The 19,673-nt window shown below is 43.0% G+C and overlaps 2 protein-coding genes across 2 annotated transcripts in view; both read right to left on the bottom strand.

Moving 5' to 3' along the window:
• zgc:153372 (arsenite methyltransferase) overlaps positions 1–19,673 on the bottom strand; it is a 41,605-nt gene that overhangs the window by 7,761 nt on the left and 14,171 nt on the right. The window lies entirely within an intron of this gene.
• Positions 2,265–7,468, bottom strand: nrip1a (nuclear receptor interacting protein 1a). Its single transcript, XM_030776217.1, has one exon. The coding sequence runs from the start codon at positions 7,453–7,455 to the stop codon at positions 4,045–4,047; it is 3,411 nt and encodes a 1,136-aa protein (XP_030632077.1). The 5' UTR covers positions 7,456–7,468; the 3' UTR covers positions 2,265–4,044.

Raw genomic sequence — 19,673 nt, 5'->3', positions numbered from 1 at the left:
GTGAGAGGACCTGTGAAATTTCACCACTACAGATGTGGAGTGTGTGTCTGTCACTTATGCTCTGCTCTGACACTGCCTCTCCTATTATTATTATTCATTTCACCATGTGAAACTATATTTTCTTTTTTTTTCTTTCCGAGAAACCAAATTCAGCCATGAATATGATTGAAAATGTTTTGGTTTTTTTTTCTTTTTTTCCTTTGACCTTTTTGTCTTCCTGTGTAGGATGAGACAGCCATACAGTTTTTTTTCTGTCTCTCACTCCCACTGATGTCATATGAGAAGCCTGGTATAAAGTGATAATATCTCTTTTCAGAAGCCAGGCTCAATAAAAATAGAAGTAACACACATATGAGACTGTGTGAGGTATCGGTAACGACTGAAAATTCAGACTGACTCCCCTTCTCTTTCTCTTTCTCTCTGTGCTCAAACACAGGATGGGCCCAACTGGTACATGAACAGGCCCCTACATCTTCCTTTGTGTTCACATTTCTCATATATTTTATTTCGTATTCATCTCTAAATTAAAGAACACTATGAAGAAAAGTATCTTTGAGGTATTTATGGCCATTTGCTGCATCTGGTTTGTGCTATATAAACGAATTCACTATCCACTACAAATCCAGGTCCGTTACCGTCTTCTCGTGCGTGACACACATACAATATACAAAAATACTCAGTGTACATTTTTAAAAAGATCCTGTTAATATGCCTCCCTGCCCACACACACACCTCTCTGCTTTAATCTTTCTAACACGATTCCCTTGTTTTCTCTCTCTTTTTTTCTCACACACACACATGCACATGCTCTCACACACATACAAAAGAGGACACACATAATGTGACCTATTTTTATTTTTATTTTTTAAAAGGGTTTTGTGGGGGAGGGGTGAATTGCCCCATTGCCCCACTGTGATTAACAGTGCAAGCAGACTGAAGGCATTGCATTTGATTGGCACAACTTCTCCTGCCTACTCTCTTCCTGTCCTTTTCAAGTGCTATGAAAAACAAAAAACACGAATGAATCCGAGATTGCCTGCCCTAGATTTTCATTTGAAACCGAATACCAAAGAGTGTTTGAATCCATTATTCCACACCCTGAATCACTAGGTTGGAAGAAGAGCCTTCGGACTCTGTGTCAGACAAAGGCCTGGTTTCCTGCATACGTTCTGCTTAATTAGTTCATACACTCTGATAACCTAGCGTGTTTTCCTGCATTTACACACTTGCATTCTTAGGCAGAAATTGAGGACATCACTCATGCTTTTTACCAATTTTTGAAAAATGTGGGGTTTTTTTTCATGAATACAGAAGGCATCTGTACAAAAACAGAACAGTGTGTATGAGTAAGATTGTCTGTGTGTGTGTGTGTGTGAGAGAAAGAGAGAGAGAGAAGAGAGTTGCTTTCCTGAGATACAAGCTTTGTGCCTGAGGCTGCTTGTGCTGTCTTGCAGAATGTGCCTGTCTTCTCTGCCCCCCCCCCCTTTTTTTTTTTTTTACAGGCCACTGATCTGCCTTGGTGTTGACCTCACTGAGACATGAGGGCACCTCTGTCCTAACACTTCTCCTCACACCTATGTCACATCAACAAGCAAGAATTGAGGTCAAAACCTAGGGCCCAACAGAGAATTTAGGTCAGCAGTGAGATTTAGATATGGCTCTGGGAAAAAAAGGAACACCGCTTATGTGTCTCACCCTACCTGCTATTTTTATTGTGCATATTTGTGATCGTATTTTTAGATGTACAACATCTTACAGCATCTTAAATTATGCTGTGAATGCTTAATGATAAATTTGATCCAGCTGTACCCAACATTAGTGCAACACATTCTTGATTCAAATTATTAGCCATACAGTTTACAGAGGTAAATTCTAACAGAAGAAGGAGCCACATAATGTAGCTGCATTTGCTACCGATAAAGCTTAGTACGAACAGCTGATACAGTTGATAAGAGTGGTATAAAAAGTATTAAAAAAAATCTGAGGAGACTGAATTGTGTATGAAATGGGACAGTCCTTGGGGCAGTGCAAGACACAGAGAAATGGTAAGGTTATACTGATTGTGCATTTTAGAACTTTATTCAAAATCTCTGCAAGTAAACACCAACAAATGAAAACATTTCAAAAACGATGAAACCACAATAATAATATTCAATATGTTGCAGATTGGCTGCATGGAGAAAAACAAAAAAATTCTAAATATGAGGTTAATATATATATATATATATATTTTAATAACCTCAAAGTCATCCATCTTAGCACTGTATTCTACATACCATGATTGTTCAACCTGCTTGGGTTTTCTCTTTTTTTTTGGGTTGTAAAAAATAAGAATAAAAACAAAATAAATATCTGTATCCACATTAGTTTCAAAAGTTTTAATACTCTTACTTTACTCAGTTTATTTTTCCATTAGCAGACAGTTCACAATATTATGTAATCGGCTCCATGTCAAAAAAGAAAGAAAGAAAGAAAGAAAGAAAGAAAACAACATATGCTTAAGACGTCATTAGAATCTTCCTGTGTCCTGTAATAACACAGGGATCCTTCACATGCATCTGCATGCAAACAGCCAGCAGCGGACTGGAGAATATCTGACATGACACAACATGTTGCATAACAGATTTTTTTTTTCAGTTTTACCTTGGGACACATGCAAAATAAGGACTCAAAAAAAAAATCTTTTTAAGTTCTGTACATTAGCACACAGCGCTCACTTGTGTACTTTCTATAGGAAAATTTCAAAACTAAACTTTTTTTGTTTTTTTTGTTTGTTTGTTTTTTCAAATTTTCATTCTGTACAAAATAGCTGTCTCTCAAAGATAACGCTATTTACATAAAATTTTAGTTTATAACGAGTCTTTTACACCAAGAGAGGAAAAGAAACAAAATAACACGTCCATATGTCAAACATAAGACTCCGTAATGTCACATAAGCAAAAACATAATTATGTCGGAGGGGAATGGCACTCGTTCCATTGTTTAACCTTCAGTTTGCTAACACACCCATAAGACTGAAGGGGTCACCCTTAGGTCAGCACAGACCACGAAAAGACTTCTGTCTTGATTTGTCAGTCAGATTAGCTAGCACATTCATTTTTTTTTTTTTCCCGTACAAAAGAAACATGCAGCTGCCAAGATCTGTCGATTACTTTAGACAGACTACTACACTCCAGCTGACCAAAGAGAAGTCTGTCTCCACTTGGCACTGTTATATGCCTAGAATCAAAACAGCCTTAAAAAGTAATAAATAAAAAAGGCATTTTTTTATTTATTACTAAAATGTAAGCTAATAAGAAACTGTGTTTTATTACTGGTGCAATCAATGAAAACATGACAATAACATAATGTAATATGGAAAAAAGGGAATATAGCATATTTCATAGATCTCAATAGACTGAAACCCAGCCTGTCTATAAGAGGACCATATTAAACCTACTGTTATTCACCATATTTCTCATTTCATTGAATCCTTCAATAAAACCAAAGTTTGGCAGATCAAAAAAAAACATGACATATCAGTCATATTTAAATATCTTAAGCATATCTATTCCAAACTATCCAGAATAGTTGGGGGAATAATTCACTTATTTGTGATCTGCAGATTAGGTGTAAAAACTTGGTTTAAATTGTTGAACCTCAGCACCAACAATACGGCATCAATCTCTGCAAATCGTAACGTTTGTGGTGCACACATGTCTGTATACATGCCATGAAGTACATATGAAACAACATAAATGCTACTAACGACACATAGTTATGTCAGTAAAACATGTTTGCATTTTAAGCACGAATTTCAAATGTAAGCCTCATTTAATGCAGTAACTATATGTAACCTTTCAAAATACTGCCCTGGAGAGTGCTCCAGAGTTAATCTGTGGTCAACATTGGGTAGCTTTGTAATGCAACTGAAGATTTTTCAGAGATTCCGTTTCCATCTAGCGACAAACAAACGAACATAAAAAAACCTAGCCAGACACAAAGTGAACCACATTCAGTTCAAGGACAGTTCTTCTCTCTAACAACAGTTTCTCACTACTGTAACTAAGATTTTTTCAATGACCCGTTAAGCCGCGCTGTGTCACGGCTCTTGTGATTTTGTGAGTTTTGTTTCAGGTTCTGTGAATAGTCAAAGGCCTCAGTGTCAGATACAGTCTCTTCTTTCACCTTTAACTGCATTCTGCATTGACTCACCCCTGACTCATACTCTCTGCTCTCTTTCACCAAGTGAACATTACCCCGTTGAAGCATATAGTACAAAATTGGATTGGCCTTAGTCAGCCGTGGAGAGTCAGGTTGGCAGTCCTGTTTTTCCTCTCCACCTACCTCCCCTTTCACAGAATCCTTTGTGTCCTCTTTCATGGCCTCAGCTTTTGACTTAGGAGACTCCCAACGTGTCCCAAGTGCACCCCGGGGAGATTCTGGACTGGTGTTACCTTCTAGCCCAGCAGAAATCTTGCTGTGATTCTGGTCCTTTTGAAAGCCCATAAGTTCACTGTTGTGTCTCGGTGTCTTGATTGTGCTCCTATCAAGCCTGCCCTGATCCATGGGAGGACTAAAGGTACTCCTTGGCTGAGACAACTCCTTCAAGCAGTTGTCTGAAAGAAGGAGCTGCTTGAGCACGTTGAAACCTTGGCTGTCACTGGGAGGGGACTCAACTGGAGGAAACCTTGCTGGAGGACTGTCTGCTTCAGGTGGGCTTGATGGCTCTTTGGGCTCAAGGCTCTCAGGTCTCCCAGAAGTAGAGCAATCTCTGCTAATCTTTTGGTTGCAGGATCTATCTGAAGTTCCCCCTGACTGGCACACTTCAAAGTGGTCCTCTGGCTCCACTGAAAATTTCCGCTTCTTAGGGATGGTTGGACCCTGATATTCGTGTGGTTCTATCTTAGTGATGCCATGGTTTGAGTCCTCTGGTGTGTCTTGAGGAATGGCTCCAGCCTGTTGCTTTAGAAGGTGACTGAGAATGCCATCTTTGGGCATGACCTCCGGGGACAGTGGTTCTTGTTTAATAATTTTGTGGCTAAGGGGATTTTGGCTCTGTCTGCTACCAGCCTCCAGAGGTACACTCTGGCACTCTTTGGTCTCTTTGCCATTATCACTCTCATGATCCTCCTCGACTGCCTCAGTTTTAACTGGAACATTCAAATATGCTCCGTTAAGGTGACAAAGGCTATTTGTCTGATTGGGCTGCTTCTCAAAACAGGTACTGTAACCTGTGTCTCTCTTTCGCTTTCTATCGGTCCGTTCTTTTTGGGAAGCATTTCCCAAAAGAAGCTGAAGTACTGTACGTCTCTCTAGGAGATTCTCAATCTCTGACACGTTTTGGGAGGATTCCGGTGCAACTGGAGCCCTCACCTGGGTTCCCTCTGACGCTGGGGTGTTGTTCCTCTGCACTGGAGCAGTAAGCCTTTCCAGTAAAGTCGCAGAATGGTCGACATTCAATTCTTGCATTTTCCTTTTACCAGGGGGGAAAGACGTCGAGAGAGGAGAAGGGCTTGCAATTTGTTTTCCGCACTGAGCTAAATTCTGCAACAGTTTACTGGCACTGAAAGCTTGTCCTTTGACACTGCTTTTACTAACGAGTGGTTTATTTTTACAAAGATCCAGAGGCATAGACTGTGCTGGGGGAGAGCCATATATGATGTATGGAGATGCAGTACTGTTGGAGTCTCTCCTGTGAGGGAATGTAGGTAAGATTTGAGGACTTCTACTCCCTAGCTCATGCAGTGGGCTCATTGTCCTTTTCTCCTCACATGCTCTTGTGGTGACGAAAGCTTGTCTGACCGTAGATGCACTGGAGGCCTTAGGGATTATGGCAGGCTGTAAATCTGGATTAAGCAGACCTTTGTTTACCTTCTCATTATTCTTATGATCCAGGAGCAACTCCAAAAGGGTAACCTTATGGTGAGGTTTCATTTCTGGGCTTCTATCAAGGTCTCTGGACTCTACAGTGACCACTGTATGGGGAGTCTCAGGCTTTAACCTGTTCAGCTGAGACTCCATGGGTTTGTCCAGAACAGGAGAGGATGATGATGATACTGTTGGTGCACTGGCTCTATTCTTTAAAGAAAGGTCAATAGGAGAACAAGTAGAGTGGACGCTTTCAGCATCACTGTGAAGACTGCTGTCAGGGTTTGAGTGCTCGCTGTCAGAAAGCGAGGGGGATTCTTGTCTCCTGAGGGTGCTAGAGTCCTCCTTCAGGTGACCCTGTCCATTGATGCAGTGCTTTGTATTGTGGTTGTTCAGAAGCTGAAGGAGGAGGCTACTGCAGTTTGGTGTTGGCCTGCTGCCGTGTCTCTCAAATGGACGCCTCCCTCGTAAATGATGACTTGCTGGTGAAGACCGAGCCGCCAGGCTTTGCCCAGAAGTTAGGCTCAGTCTGCCAGAGCTTGTTGACATTTGGGGGGGTGTCCCATTTTTGCTACGTAAGGAGCTTAGTGTTTCCGTGGTCATCTGAGGTTGTGTGGCAGTGGTGGTCTGTTTTTTATCCTGTGGGTGTTGCGTGGCCATGGCAGCGAGCCTCTGGCTGGCCGACCGCCCAGAGAGCTGGGCTTTTAGGGCATGTTCTCTCGAGTACTGCTGAAGGTGAGCCTCGCTGGACAGTAGTAGGGCTAGCTGACTGCAGGCGACACTGGGCTTGGGCGATGGAGCAGGACTGGATCTGATGTTCACCAGGTTGGCCACAGCTTTGAGACGCTCAGCACAAGACATGGAGTCTGAGGAGGGAGAGGAGGAGGAGGAGGAAGAGGAGGAGGCGGAGGACTGAGCATTGCTCTGCAGTTTCTTTGGAGACTCTGAGAGTCTGTCCTGACTGGCCGGTCGGCAAGGATAAGGCACACTGTTGATATGGTTCTGCGTTTTGCTTTTCTTTATCAGTCCCTTCAGGTGATTGGATGCAGGTCTGTGGCAAGACGTGACAGTCTTGTCCTCATGGGCGGCCTTGCTGATCTGGCTAGAGGCATCCTGCTGCCTCAGGCTTTGGACAATCTGTTGCGACAGAGCAACATTTTGAAGGCGGGAGCTGAAGGACTGGAGAAGATTAGCCAGCAGAGTGCTCTCTCCTTTACAATTGGGAGAGCCATTCAGTCCACTGGGGTCGTCATCATCATCATCATCGTCATCATCATCATTTTGTCCTCTTAACTCCACAGGGGGACCTGACTTCTTCTGTTCAGTCCAGGCCTCTGAGCAAAGCAGCCTGGCCTTTTTGAGGTGCTGTGAGGATCCGCCATGTGGGACTGCTTTGTCCTGTTCCTGCTGAGGGCCTTGATTTGGCTGCGTGACTCCTCCGGCTCCCTTGTTGTCCTGACCCTGGTTGTCATGCCCGGCGTCGCATCGCTGTGTCGCCGTGGCACCTTGTGCTCCTGCCACTCGATGCATGAGTAAGCCTTCTAAATAGGTTAAAACAGCGGTATCCTGGTGTGTCTCAGAACCAGTCTCTTCCCCATGAGTCATGTTCAGTATTATAGTCCCTTATATGGTTTGCCACCAGGATTGAAAAATTAAATAATAATAATAATAATAATAATAAATTTAAAAAACTTAAACAACACAAACACCTGGGGGGAAAAAATCCAAAAAGAAAGCCTCTAAAGCTCTGTTACTTTCTGTTTTAAGATTAAAATGTATGTGTTTGAGTGGACTCAAATGTTTTAATCCATTTAAGTGAGACAATGACCGAAGATGGCAGAGATTTGAGGGACTCTCTTGGAAAAGTGAGAGATCATTCTGTACAAAACTGTTTTTGAAGCCATCAGTAAAGAACACAGCCAGTCATGCCGTGGTTGTATATATGGGATTCCATGATGGTGGGTGTCTAGGCTCCAGGGATGTGAGCCAGATGACTGTCCATAGACTGCTGTCTGACCACAGGTTCAGCTGGAGAACGACCTACAGAAGGGAGACAACCACATATTAGAGCTGGGGATATGATGAAAAAGCACAACCTATTTCAGTCAACGTTTACACAAAGACCACATGTGAAGATGCTCCGAACGCCACTGAACTTTTTTATTCTTTATTACAAAGCATGCACTTTTTTATAGTCAACCCATTAATGATTAAACAGTCCCTTGAAGACCAGCAGATCCCAAATGATATTTGTAAATGATCTCATAAAGGAAAATGATTGAAAATGAAGTTAGTTGGCCTGTAATAAGCATTAGCCAGAGTGGACTCATGCCTGACCTCATGCTTGAACTGCACTTTTTTCATTGTTTAGAACATGGCAAAACAACCTGTAACATAGTAATTTTCTCAACACTATGTCTCTAATAAGAAGAAAGTGTGTCATGCAGCGCTACAAAAAAGGCAACAGACTTTCAGGTGACTGATCTGGCCACATGTGGGGTTAAGAGAGGGCAGGTAGGATGGTTAAGTGCCGCTCAAGGTGTGTTTTTCCATGTGCAAGCAAAGAGCTTTACAACACAGCGATTCCATTCACTTCTCATGCAAAAGATCCAGACTAAGGATTAGCCCCGCTCACGCACTCCTGGCTGCTCTATCAGTGTTCTCTGCCTCTCTCTCTCTCTCTGTCTTTCTCTCTCTCATTTTATTTTCCCTCAATGTAACCATCGGATGTACACCCTTATGAGATTTTGTACAGGACATCTAGGTCTGCTATTGCCAATGTGTAACTACTTTACGTCCCTCACTGGACTTGCTGCTAAGTACTAGGAATTAGCCTGCTGAGTCTCATTAGATTTGAATACACAGACGAACGAGGGAGCCTTGATTGATTTAACAGACGTTAAGGAAAAAACAACAAAGCAAAAGCATCCCAGTGAGGATTTTAATGTTTTCACAGAACAGCTGTCAAGATGCCCCTGCCAGGACAGACATGCATGCGTTTACACATCAGTGTGAGGACTTGTTTGGCTTGGAGACTTGACTTATTCATCCCCCATTACCTACATACACTGATAAAGGTTTTTGTTTTTCTGACAACAGCTTGAGTAACATGATAAATATATCAGACATGACTACATTCAGATAATACACATCATATAAGGAAGAAAGTGAGTAATTCTTACTGTATTTCAATGACTAGCCCTCTTTCTTTAATGTACAACATACAGACACTCATAAAACACAGACTTATGTAACATGTAGCTCATCTGCCTGTAGCATGGGAATGTATCTGTGTGTATCTGGACTGTCTTGTCGGCAGCAGTATTGTGGTAAGAGTTCAAGTGAATATGGAGCAAATAAAGCTAAAGTCTGAACCACTGCGCTTTGGCAACTGCCCTGCGCTCACTCCATTAAGGGCATGTGTGTTTGTCAGGAACTAGAGACAAAACAGCCACCAGCTGCAGCCCGAGCACACACACACACACACACACATACACACACACACACAGACACAGACACAGACACACGCGCACACGCACGCACACACACACACACACACACACACACACACACACACACAGACACAGACACAGACACAGACACAGACACAGACAGACACACACACACACAATCGCACCCCTGCACCCAGGCCGTTGTATTACCGCTCCAGTTCTAACCACTCACCACCCACGGTTTAGGTTAGGTAGAGATGCACTGAGGAGGACACGCTTTCATTGTCTTTTTTTTTTTTTTTTTCCCTGGCGCCACAAAAAGCCCCATTATCAATTTCATCATACAAAACAGTGGTTACTTTTTATAGGGCAATGGGACTGTTATTCACATGTAGCCCTCTTACAAATAGGTTAAACTGCAATGTTTTTTCAAAAGATAAAAATAAGAATATCGGGGTCACCAATATGAAAAGAAAGCAAATAATTTGATTTTTAAATATAGCCAAATATGTTAAATACAGCTGTAAATTTATTTGTGTGTGTGTGTGTGTGTGTGTGTGTGCGTGTGCAAGTGAATCCTAATGGAAGAGTCTTAAAATTTTCACATTTCTAACAGTTTTCAAGTATCAAAAATAACCTCAATAAGCTCACACGAAGGCAGATTCCTTTGCACCTTGAGAGGCTAAAGACAAAAAAAGAAAGTCTCCTTTTGACCTGTAGACTCAGAGGTGAATTATATATTCAGTGTTACAGTAGGACAATAGCAAAGTTTCATCTAAGTGGGATAACAGATATTGGGTATAAGGTGACAGACATTAGGCTGACCCTGTCACTGCTTGGTGGCTGTCCCCAGATCAGATCCAGGGCCTTTTACCAGGCTCTGTCACTAATTGGTGCTGAGCTGGCTGCGCTTTGTGGAGTTTGTGTGTAGGGTTGAGGAGAGACTTGCTCTGCCCTTGCTTGTCAAGAATCTGCCCCATCGCAAAGCAGGGGTGTCAAAGTGACAAAACCGGCCACCGCCACCTCCCAACGCGCGCACATAATCACACGAAAAGCCACGTGAAAGGTCAGACATCTGCTGCGGAGTCTCTCGACACTCTGAAGAGAGCTGCGCATCTCGCCGTTCGGTCTGTGATGTGTGTGACAGCTTTTCGTTTCTCCAACTGCTAAGATCAAAATTCGATGGGGAACGTATGCTTTGCAACTGTCAAAAAAACAAATAAAACAGAAAACAAACAAACAAACAAAAAAAACCTCAACTAATCAGATATTAAGTTATACAACCCCACAGGCAAAAATGTTGACTTTCGTAGTAATGTCAGACTTGCAAAAGCTTACACGGTCCAGGGCTAAACGCTGGCAAATCCAGTGTTTCTGTTTGTTTAGCTCCAGCCAAACGCTCAGATCGTCCCTCTCTGACAAGGCTGTGTCAAGAGGTGTTAATTGATTCAACAAACAATAACGACTCTTCATCCTATACTTTTGTCAATACCAGCCAGCCCGCTGAGCTAATGCAAAGGAGGTGCACGAAACACAACACTGTCTCCGCTTTGGTACACAAATACATGAGTGCAGTGTCACCTACAAGGCCGTGGAGCGAGAGAATCGCACTACAAGTCACATGATTTCATGCAGTGCACTAACACAGTGTCTTTATAAAGCAATATTCAGCATGGTAACGCAGCCAGTGTCTGACACACCGAGGAAAGGGGCAAAAGGAAGTAAGGCACATTTAAGCACTGCTTGTCACAGCAGCAAGTGGAAAGAGCAACAGTCCTACAGCAGCTTTTTTTTATTTCGGGAGAGTTTTAAACATATTGTGAAACTGAGGTTTTGAAACATAAACGTAAGAGAATTAGAACCATAGGCCATCGACAGCTTTCATGTAAGGCGGCAAGACTCTTTTTTTAAAGTTTCGCTTTGAAAATGAGTGGAAAACCGCTCGCCCAACACTCAAAGGTCTTCCCGTTTATATTTTTCAGCATGGTTTGTTTACTTTAGTCTAGTCTCATTTTCAATGAGCCCTTGATGGCCATGATGAAACAAAAGAGAATGAGTCAAAACCCAACAAGCCTAAGAACACAGGAGAAAGAAAAAAAACCAAATTCAACTTGTGTTAATCTCATATCTTTGGAAAAAAGAAACGGTTTAGGTCAAGTCTGCAGCTGCTCAGAGTTCTATTCAAGTCTATGACGTCACAACATTATCACCATCAGCACTTGGTTAGGATTCATCCCCTGCGGGGGAAACCAAATCCTTGGAAAATGAGTGGCTTGAAATAAATGGAGAAGCCTTGATATCTGGATTGGATCTTCCATTTCTCAAACGACCAGAGGTACAAGATTAATTGAACCTCCCCGTCACACCATCCCTCACCCCCACCTCCCCAAAAATATCCGATCATAAATTACATCCCTGATCCAGAAATTGTAATCCATTTAAGCTATTTAAAATGCATGATGAGGCAAAAGGAGCAAAACCTGCAGGATGCCCTGTTTGAAGTCAAGGTCAGTCTCTCTGCCGGGGCTGTTTGAGTTGATGCAACAGCTGGCGTCCATACAAAGCATTAGGTTTTAATAAGGAGTGACAAAGCTGCCCTTGCTTTGCATTGCACTCAGTTTGCTTTGCATGCATCACATTTAAAGGTACATTCTCTAGATGCTCTGCTCTTCACTGCGACCAACTTTTCACTCAGTCATTGAACCTCAAATTACAATAAGTCAAGGTCTTGCCACAACGTGGGTATTTAGCTCAACTCTTTTACCCAACAGCAATTTAAAATCTATGACCTTTGCAACTCATTTATTTTCATATCTATCTTCCTGTTTTCCTTGTATTTCATAACCACCTTTTAGACTTCAGACGCGTCAGTTGTTTATATCCACAGACGCAATTAAGAGTCTGAACACTCCTTATAAGCCTCATCCTTCACCTCGTCAGAATGACAGGCCCGGACGAGTTTATATTAAGCGTCATGGCTTTAAAGAGAGCTCAAGGTCGAGTCAATGCACAACAACACGACTGCTATGGTGGCGTTGTCATTATTCTCTGGTCACACTGAGGCATAGAGCCCGTGGAACCGCGACAACACATTCCTCAGATAGCGTTGGGTGACTCAGTCAATCAGGGCCATGCACCGCTCAAACTAGGTCACTGTGACCTACTTCCAAAGAAGCATGACGGGCATTATGCATCGACGTTTAGCTGCTGGAACGCGCTCCTCGTTAGGGGGGCTCTAACCAATGGCAATCCCTGACTCAACTTAAAAGCGAGTGCTTGACCTACATTACTGTAACCTAAAGACATGACTGTCTCTTCAGCCAGTAATCTAACCAAGCTAAACGGTTATCTTTTGTTCTTACCAAACAGGCAAAAGGTCTAATCGAAGACCAAAGGTAAACAGAACCAGAACACAAAAAAGAGAGAGAGTGAGAGAACAGAACGAATAGATGTTTTTATATTTGGTCTAGTGACCTGCCCCGCGCCCAAAACACACTTTCAAGGTGGTCTTTCACATTGGCCTTGGCACAGCACTCTGAGGTCACGTTACCATTATGCTAACATAAACAGTCATTGAAAAGAGGCTGAGTTTACTCTTACACTGTTGGCTACCTGCCACTTATATTCAGAGGAGATCACATATTCAGTAGGGATCCATTAGAGAAACCAAAAAAAAAAAAATCACAACTAATTGAACTGGTTTTTTTTTTTTTATGCAGCATAAGTCAAAAAGTAATTACTGAGAAGAGAGAGTATGAAAGAGCAAACAAAATATTGGTGCTCATAACTGGCTGAGCGAAATGGTGAAATCGGTTTCCTGAGAGGAAAAACAGCAGAGAGAATTTTAGCCTGTGCGAGATCATTAGTGGATGATTACTCCACATTAGCGCGTCAATGCACAGCCATGAGACGAGGCTAGAATGGTTCTTTACCAAAGTGACTCGCAGGAAGGAAAAAAACAAAAACAAAAACACATACCCAAAATTTCCACAGATTCACAGTAAGTCACACTGAACTTAAAAAGCATGCAGAGGGGAAACAGAAATTTTAATAAGTAAAGAAGTAAAGTTAACAAAAGTTTTAGTAAAGTAAACTAGTAAAGTAAAGTAACAGAAGCTTTGTAAAAGTAAGAGAACCCTTGCTTGTTATCCCATATCCCAGTAACTAATTCTATATCACCTTGAACTATATACAGTCTTTTTAAAGATCTTAATTGATTCTTTCATCATTCAAGGAAAACAGTGTAAACGTCTACCACATACAATATCTCCAGGAAAGTGAAAGAGCATCTAAACTAATATTTGTTCATGTCTTTTGATATAGCGACTGTAGCAGTCACAGACAAAAACTCATTATGGCCTCCGTCCCAAATCTGGAGGGACCCGATCTCCACATCTTTACCAAAAATTTGAACTTTAAATTCTGTCAGAGAATGAGGAATGACTTGCCATTTGCAGATTCCGATCTACAAGCTCTCGGCAACTTTGCAGAGCAATAAACAAACAGCATTGCTCCAACGTCACAACAAATCCAAAAGCAACACAAGCCCTACAATCTTTCAAGTCATATTTACAATATTTACCCACCACAACACAGTGCAGACTTTTTATTGTTATAGAAATGCATGCTTACAGAAATCCACTGATCCAAAACAGATTTTTCTGGACAGCAGTGTCGTTAAAAGTGAGAGTGCGTTTGTGATTTTGCAGTCACAATTTTGTTTGAGGGTTTTTTTTTCCCCTCCATGCTTTTGGCCAAGCCTTTCATCTCTGCAGTGTCAACTTAATATACACGTCTGTACACAAAGCTGTTATGTGACGAGAGCAAATTATGTCTGGACCACAGCCATAGTATAATTCATAAGCTCAAACTCTTGTCATTTCAAGAATAATTCTCGTGCATAAGCAGTAAAATTGATCAATTCACGTCACTCCAGGACCTATCACAAAGATACACATCTCTGAGTGAGAGGTGTTACAGTTCTACCCATTCAAAAGCCTCTAAATTAGTCACATGTCGCAGAAGGTTCTGAGTTAGTTAAAAGAGTAGTAACAGTTACAACTGAAAATAGTAACAGTTTATGTCAGACTTCAAACTAACTTCTGCCCCATTGTAGAGATTGCTTGTACCACAGACCAGATTATGACATTCCGTCATCCGGCAGACGCATTTGTCAAAAGCAATATACAAAAGAACACAGGGAACAGGTTTCAAACAACAAGTCTCAATACTCAAAACCAGTGCCAAGATCCAGTCCGAGGACCCTGTATACAGCTCTTTTATGACATAAACCTCCAAGCTCTTTGACCCTGCGGCTACTTAAACCCAGACAGGTCTGTGTGAACCTGCCGTACCCCATGCAGACAGGCACAGTATACATACAGTCCTACCTTTCATGACACTGTGGGGCCAAGTATATGTACAGTGCAGTAATCAATTTGCTCTGCAGGCAGCAAGGGCCTGTCTGAATACTAATATGTCACCCTAGCTTCCCGCCTCCACAATCTCTCTCTCTCTCTCTCTCTCTCTTTTTTTCTCTCTCCCTCTCTTTCTTGCCCTCTCTCTCTCTCTCTCTCTTGTTGACACCCCTCAGCGTCTGAGTCCTGACCGAGTGGTGAGGAGGGGTCAGCCGCTTGTCCTTTGTGCAGATAACCGCTGATACTAATCAAGTGTGTGAGCACCGGGATGTGGGATTAGAGGGCTTGGCTAGTGTGAGACTCAGCACTGAAAAGCAGCTAAGTGCACGCACAGCAAGGTCACCATTAAACCTGTGGCAACCTCGTCACTGTTGTGTCTGTCTGTCTGACTGACTGTCTGTCTGTCTGTCTCCCTCTCCCCCCACCTTCCTTGCTGACAAATACTCACACTGTGTATGCCACAACTGCAATTACAATTGCTCCGCTCATGTCCTCTTCTAACATTACCACATTTTTGTCACCTATGCAGACATACCGTAGGCGCATGCACGCGCGCACACACACACACACACACACACAGAGAGGCCAGACTCTGGCAGGGTAAGATCATTCATCATATTTTACTACTGACAGCTTTTTACCTCGACTCAAAGATATTGCATCTTGGCTGAGTGACAAAATGAAAAGTACCCAGCACCTAAGAGAAACCTCAGCCTGAGCCCAACTCTGCTCTCCCTGACACAGACACACACACACACACACACAGACTTGCACGCACACAGACACAGACACAGACACACATAGAGTCCAAAATTAGCACCTGCCACTCACCAAATGAGAGCAAAAAATCTACGTTGGCGAATAAAATAAACGAGGTCAGTCGCCATTGGCAAGTTGCTGAAATAAGCCTACTTCATAACAAACCTTCAACACTGCAACACATAAACTGATTGACTAGTTTCGCAATTCTTTGATCGAACCTCGCTGTCCACCGTCCACCGGGTAATTAGGAATTACGTTGTTTTTAATGACATCGTATCCAGTGGCGTAGCCAGAAATTTATTTCCGGACGGGCCTCGGCAAATGTGAACGGGCATGACTTTGACGCAAGGTCCATCACTAGCCTTCACATTCTGTATAACCTACTGCTGAACCAAATGACAGGTCAGACACCCCCTATCACAACTGTATGGTACTCCATAACCAAGCTGATCCAGTCTTCTGTTCTTTGTTCGCATTGAGACGGAACACGTAGTAAACCACAAAATACTGCCGCATTTTAGGCTACTCACCAAGCATACTTTAACCACACTTGATGAGGAGAATGTATATTTTTAATTCGCATAACACAGCTGATCGAAATGTGCACAGACATTTCCTGAGCCGAATTTTCATTAATGCGCTTAAAATGTGCGAATGTGCTGGGCGAAAAACCAGCTGCTATCTCCTGTTGAGGGTTTACATCGCTGGAACTATAAAGTCAAAACCAAACGTGTTAATTGGCGAATACAGATGTCAGTCAAACCCATCAAGCATTAGGCTATACAAAAAAACATTAGAGCGTTTGTGATGATATTTTAGTTATACTGTCAACCAATTTAACAAACAATAACGTATTATTTTTTTTAGTATTCAATTAAATCAGTCCATCCTAACTTGGGATGGATGCATCTTTTGGGCAGGCCTAGGTCCATCCGTTGACAACGTGACTGATCGTATCTTACACAATTCTACGGCCGGTTGAAAAATATTTTGGCCGGTAAATTTTTTCAGTTTACCAGCCATTGGCAGATAGACCAGAAAGACCATTTTGGACGCTGCGCGCACGCGCACACACACAGACACACGCACATTCACAGACACACGCACACACGCGCGCGCGCGCAAACACAGCCCCATTCACAAAGACTAAATGAAAAGTACCCAGCACATAAGAGAAACCTTCAGCCTAAACCCAACTCTGCTGTCCCTCACTCAGACACAAACGCACACACATAGACACACACACAGACACACTCACTCACAAACACACACATACACACACACACACACACACACAGACACGCAGACACACACACACATACACGCTCACACAGATAAACTGACACACACACACACACACACACACACACACACATATTACCATACACAAACACTGTAACCGAGGCCTTGTGGTGGGGGTTGTGGCTTTGTGTCAAAACTCTAAGAAAGCATCTTAGACCAGGCCGAGATGCTAGAGAGGAAAAGACACTTACTGTGTGAATTTGTCTTGGAGCAGTTCCTGTCAGACACAGGGCTTCCTTCTGGAACCTTGCAGACAGATAGAATGTTGTACCCTCTGACTGACCAAGCCGTGGAAAGGCAAGACCGGTGGCTTTGCGGACAGTGACTGTTTAAGCGTACACATTACGCAAAGCGATAATCATTACTAGCTCTGTAGCTTCATGTCGGAGTTCTAAGGAATCCCAGCTGTTGTTCTTTTAGTGACATGTCTTTTCCTTTAATGTCTGATCTTCTAATGGCTTATGCGAGCCAACAGCCTGAACGCAACTGACACACATATGTGTATAAAAACACAAGTCTTGGCACTCTCCTTTAAATAAACTGATCTTCACTAGATGTCGCATATAGATAAAAATAAAATAAAATAAAATATGCAAGGCCATAGAGCATATGTAAAGAACACTCTGAGTAGAGTTCAATGAAGTCATAACTCATAATAAACCTGATAGTGTAGCTTATGCAATACAGTGCAATGTAAGGAAGAGATCAAAAATCTGTCAAAAATCTGTCCATAATGCTTTGTAATTTATAATGTGGAGGGATAAACGACAAATGATCTTAACATATGCAGTCCACATACTCATAGAATACAGGGCATCCTACGTGGAAAGAAAGCTTGAGACAATTTGTGTGTTCAGAGCCAGGGAAATGCCATTGCTAAGACAATTATCACTTTGTAACAAGCAAATTCAACACTCTTTCCCTGAGGGAGAGTGGTGACAGAGAAAAGAAACTGACAGAGAGAGAGAGAGAGAGAGAGAGAGAGAGAGAGAGAGGGAAATGACATGCAAATGAGGACAGAGAGGGAGAGATAAATACAAAAACCCTTCAAATGCCCAAACTAAAGCCGTCCTCAGCAGTCGGCTGTCCTCTGGTCTCTGACTGACTGTTTTTCATACTAGGAGTATGGAGCCAAAACCGGGGGGGGGGGGGGGGCGTCTGAAAAACAAATTTTGGGGAGGGAGGTTAGGTAAGTGCAGAAGGGGAGGGTTGCCACACTGCCACTAGCTGTGACCTTGACACGCTGACATCAGGTTACTGTCATGTGACAGTCATGTCATTGGCCACCTGGCGGACTCTCCACCTTCTCACGACCCCTTCCTCCACTGACCCAAAGCGCCTGGACCCACGGACCCCTGGCCAGGGCCCCTCCCACCGCTGAAAGGTCGAGGAGGTCACCATGTCCTCATCTGTAATCCGCCGCCATTCGTCAGCAGCCTGGGGGGGGGGGGGGGGGGGCAGTCCACACTACGAGGGGTGAATGCCCAATTAAGCAGCTGTCATACAAAGCAGAGGCTATGAAGACAGAGACACAGACTGAAAGAGAGAGAGAGAAGGGGGAGAGAGAGAGAGAGAGAGAGAAAGGGGGAGAGAGAGAGAGAGAGAGAGAGAGAGAGAGAGGAAGGGAGAGAGACATAGAGGCAGGGGTGGGGGCAGAAATCACCTCCCTTACCCACCTATTTCTTGGAAGGACGAGCAGCTGTGGATGCCAATTACAGTGATACTTTAACCATCTTTGTTCTGGGTGGGGGGTGGGAAAGGAGTTTGTGTGCCCCCCCCCCCATGGGAATTGCTCTCATGGGGTCCTTGTTTACAACCAGAGTCACATTATTCTCAGGAACTTGACTGAAACCACGTAGTCCATCAACTAGGATGCTTTGTCTCAAAGCAGTCCCTGTTTTTCCATTCCCACATATCCTTCCTAACAAACCAACTGTCCATTTTGCTTTACACAAGACAGGAACACAGCTCGCGAGGGCAAAGAGGGGCTACCTCTAGGAGTCACAACTGAACTGAACCCACACACAGCCGCTCTGAAGTGTATCACCAATGTCACCTAAAGCTGGATCACGAGGCACGACTGTACAGGCCAAAACAGACGCAGGATCCCAAACATCTCAGGAGGAGAGGGCACCCAAGGAATGAGATTCATTCCTGTACCTCCTCTCTCAACTAAAACAGAGGTGGTAGAGATGATTTACGGACATCATGGGAGAGCCATACATTAATGGGAGAAGATATTGACCAAGCGTAATGTGCTTCGTTTTCTAGTTCTGGAAGGTGGACTAAATGAACAAAATGACAAAATGACCAGTGATATAACAAAATAAATAAACAAACAGGCTATATAACAGGTGAAATAACGGTGTGGATAAATATTGACCAAGCTCTGACCAGTTTTGTGTTTGTTTTATGCACGCTAAACCAAACTCATACTCTCTCACACAGCCACCGGCCTAACTGCCCCTCTCTGAGAGCTCCCTGAATCAAACCAAAACAATGGTATGCACAGTGTTTCTCTTTTCAGAGCTGGGTACACACACATACGCGCGTGCACACGCACACACACACGGCTCCTGTTAGCTCTCCCTTCACTATTCCACTCCTCTAACCTCTTACTCCTAAACCGAATGTTGGAGAGACTTGAGAAGGTGATAAAGGAAAAGTCTACTTGACAGCACCACATCTTCATTTCCTCTTTTCCCTGGAACAGTGTCTCACTTTTCCCTTTTTTTAACATGCCCTAGAAAGAGCAGGCAGTACAGTAACAGAATGTTACAAGTTTAATCAGAGATGAATGAGGCCCTGCAAGGCAAGAAGGAGCTGACTCTAGCCTGAATAATCTCTCCAAGCTTAATTAAATGACTGAAGAAAAACGCCAGCACATTAA

This window comes from Chanos chanos, chromosome 6 (genome assembly GCF_902362185.1).
Source record: "Chanos chanos chromosome 6, fChaCha1.1, whole genome shotgun sequence".
NCBI lineage: Eukaryota > Metazoa > Chordata > Actinopteri > Gonorynchiformes > Chanidae > Chanos > Chanos chanos.
The sequence above is the reverse complement of the archived record's forward strand: the minus strand, read 5'-3'. Positions and strand labels throughout refer to the sequence as shown.

Excerpts from the sequence above, each read along its gene's own strand:
- nrip1a (XM_030776217.1), bottom strand. The coding sequence starts at position 7,455 with ATGACTCATGGGGAAGAGACTGGTTCTGAGACACACCAGGATACCGCT.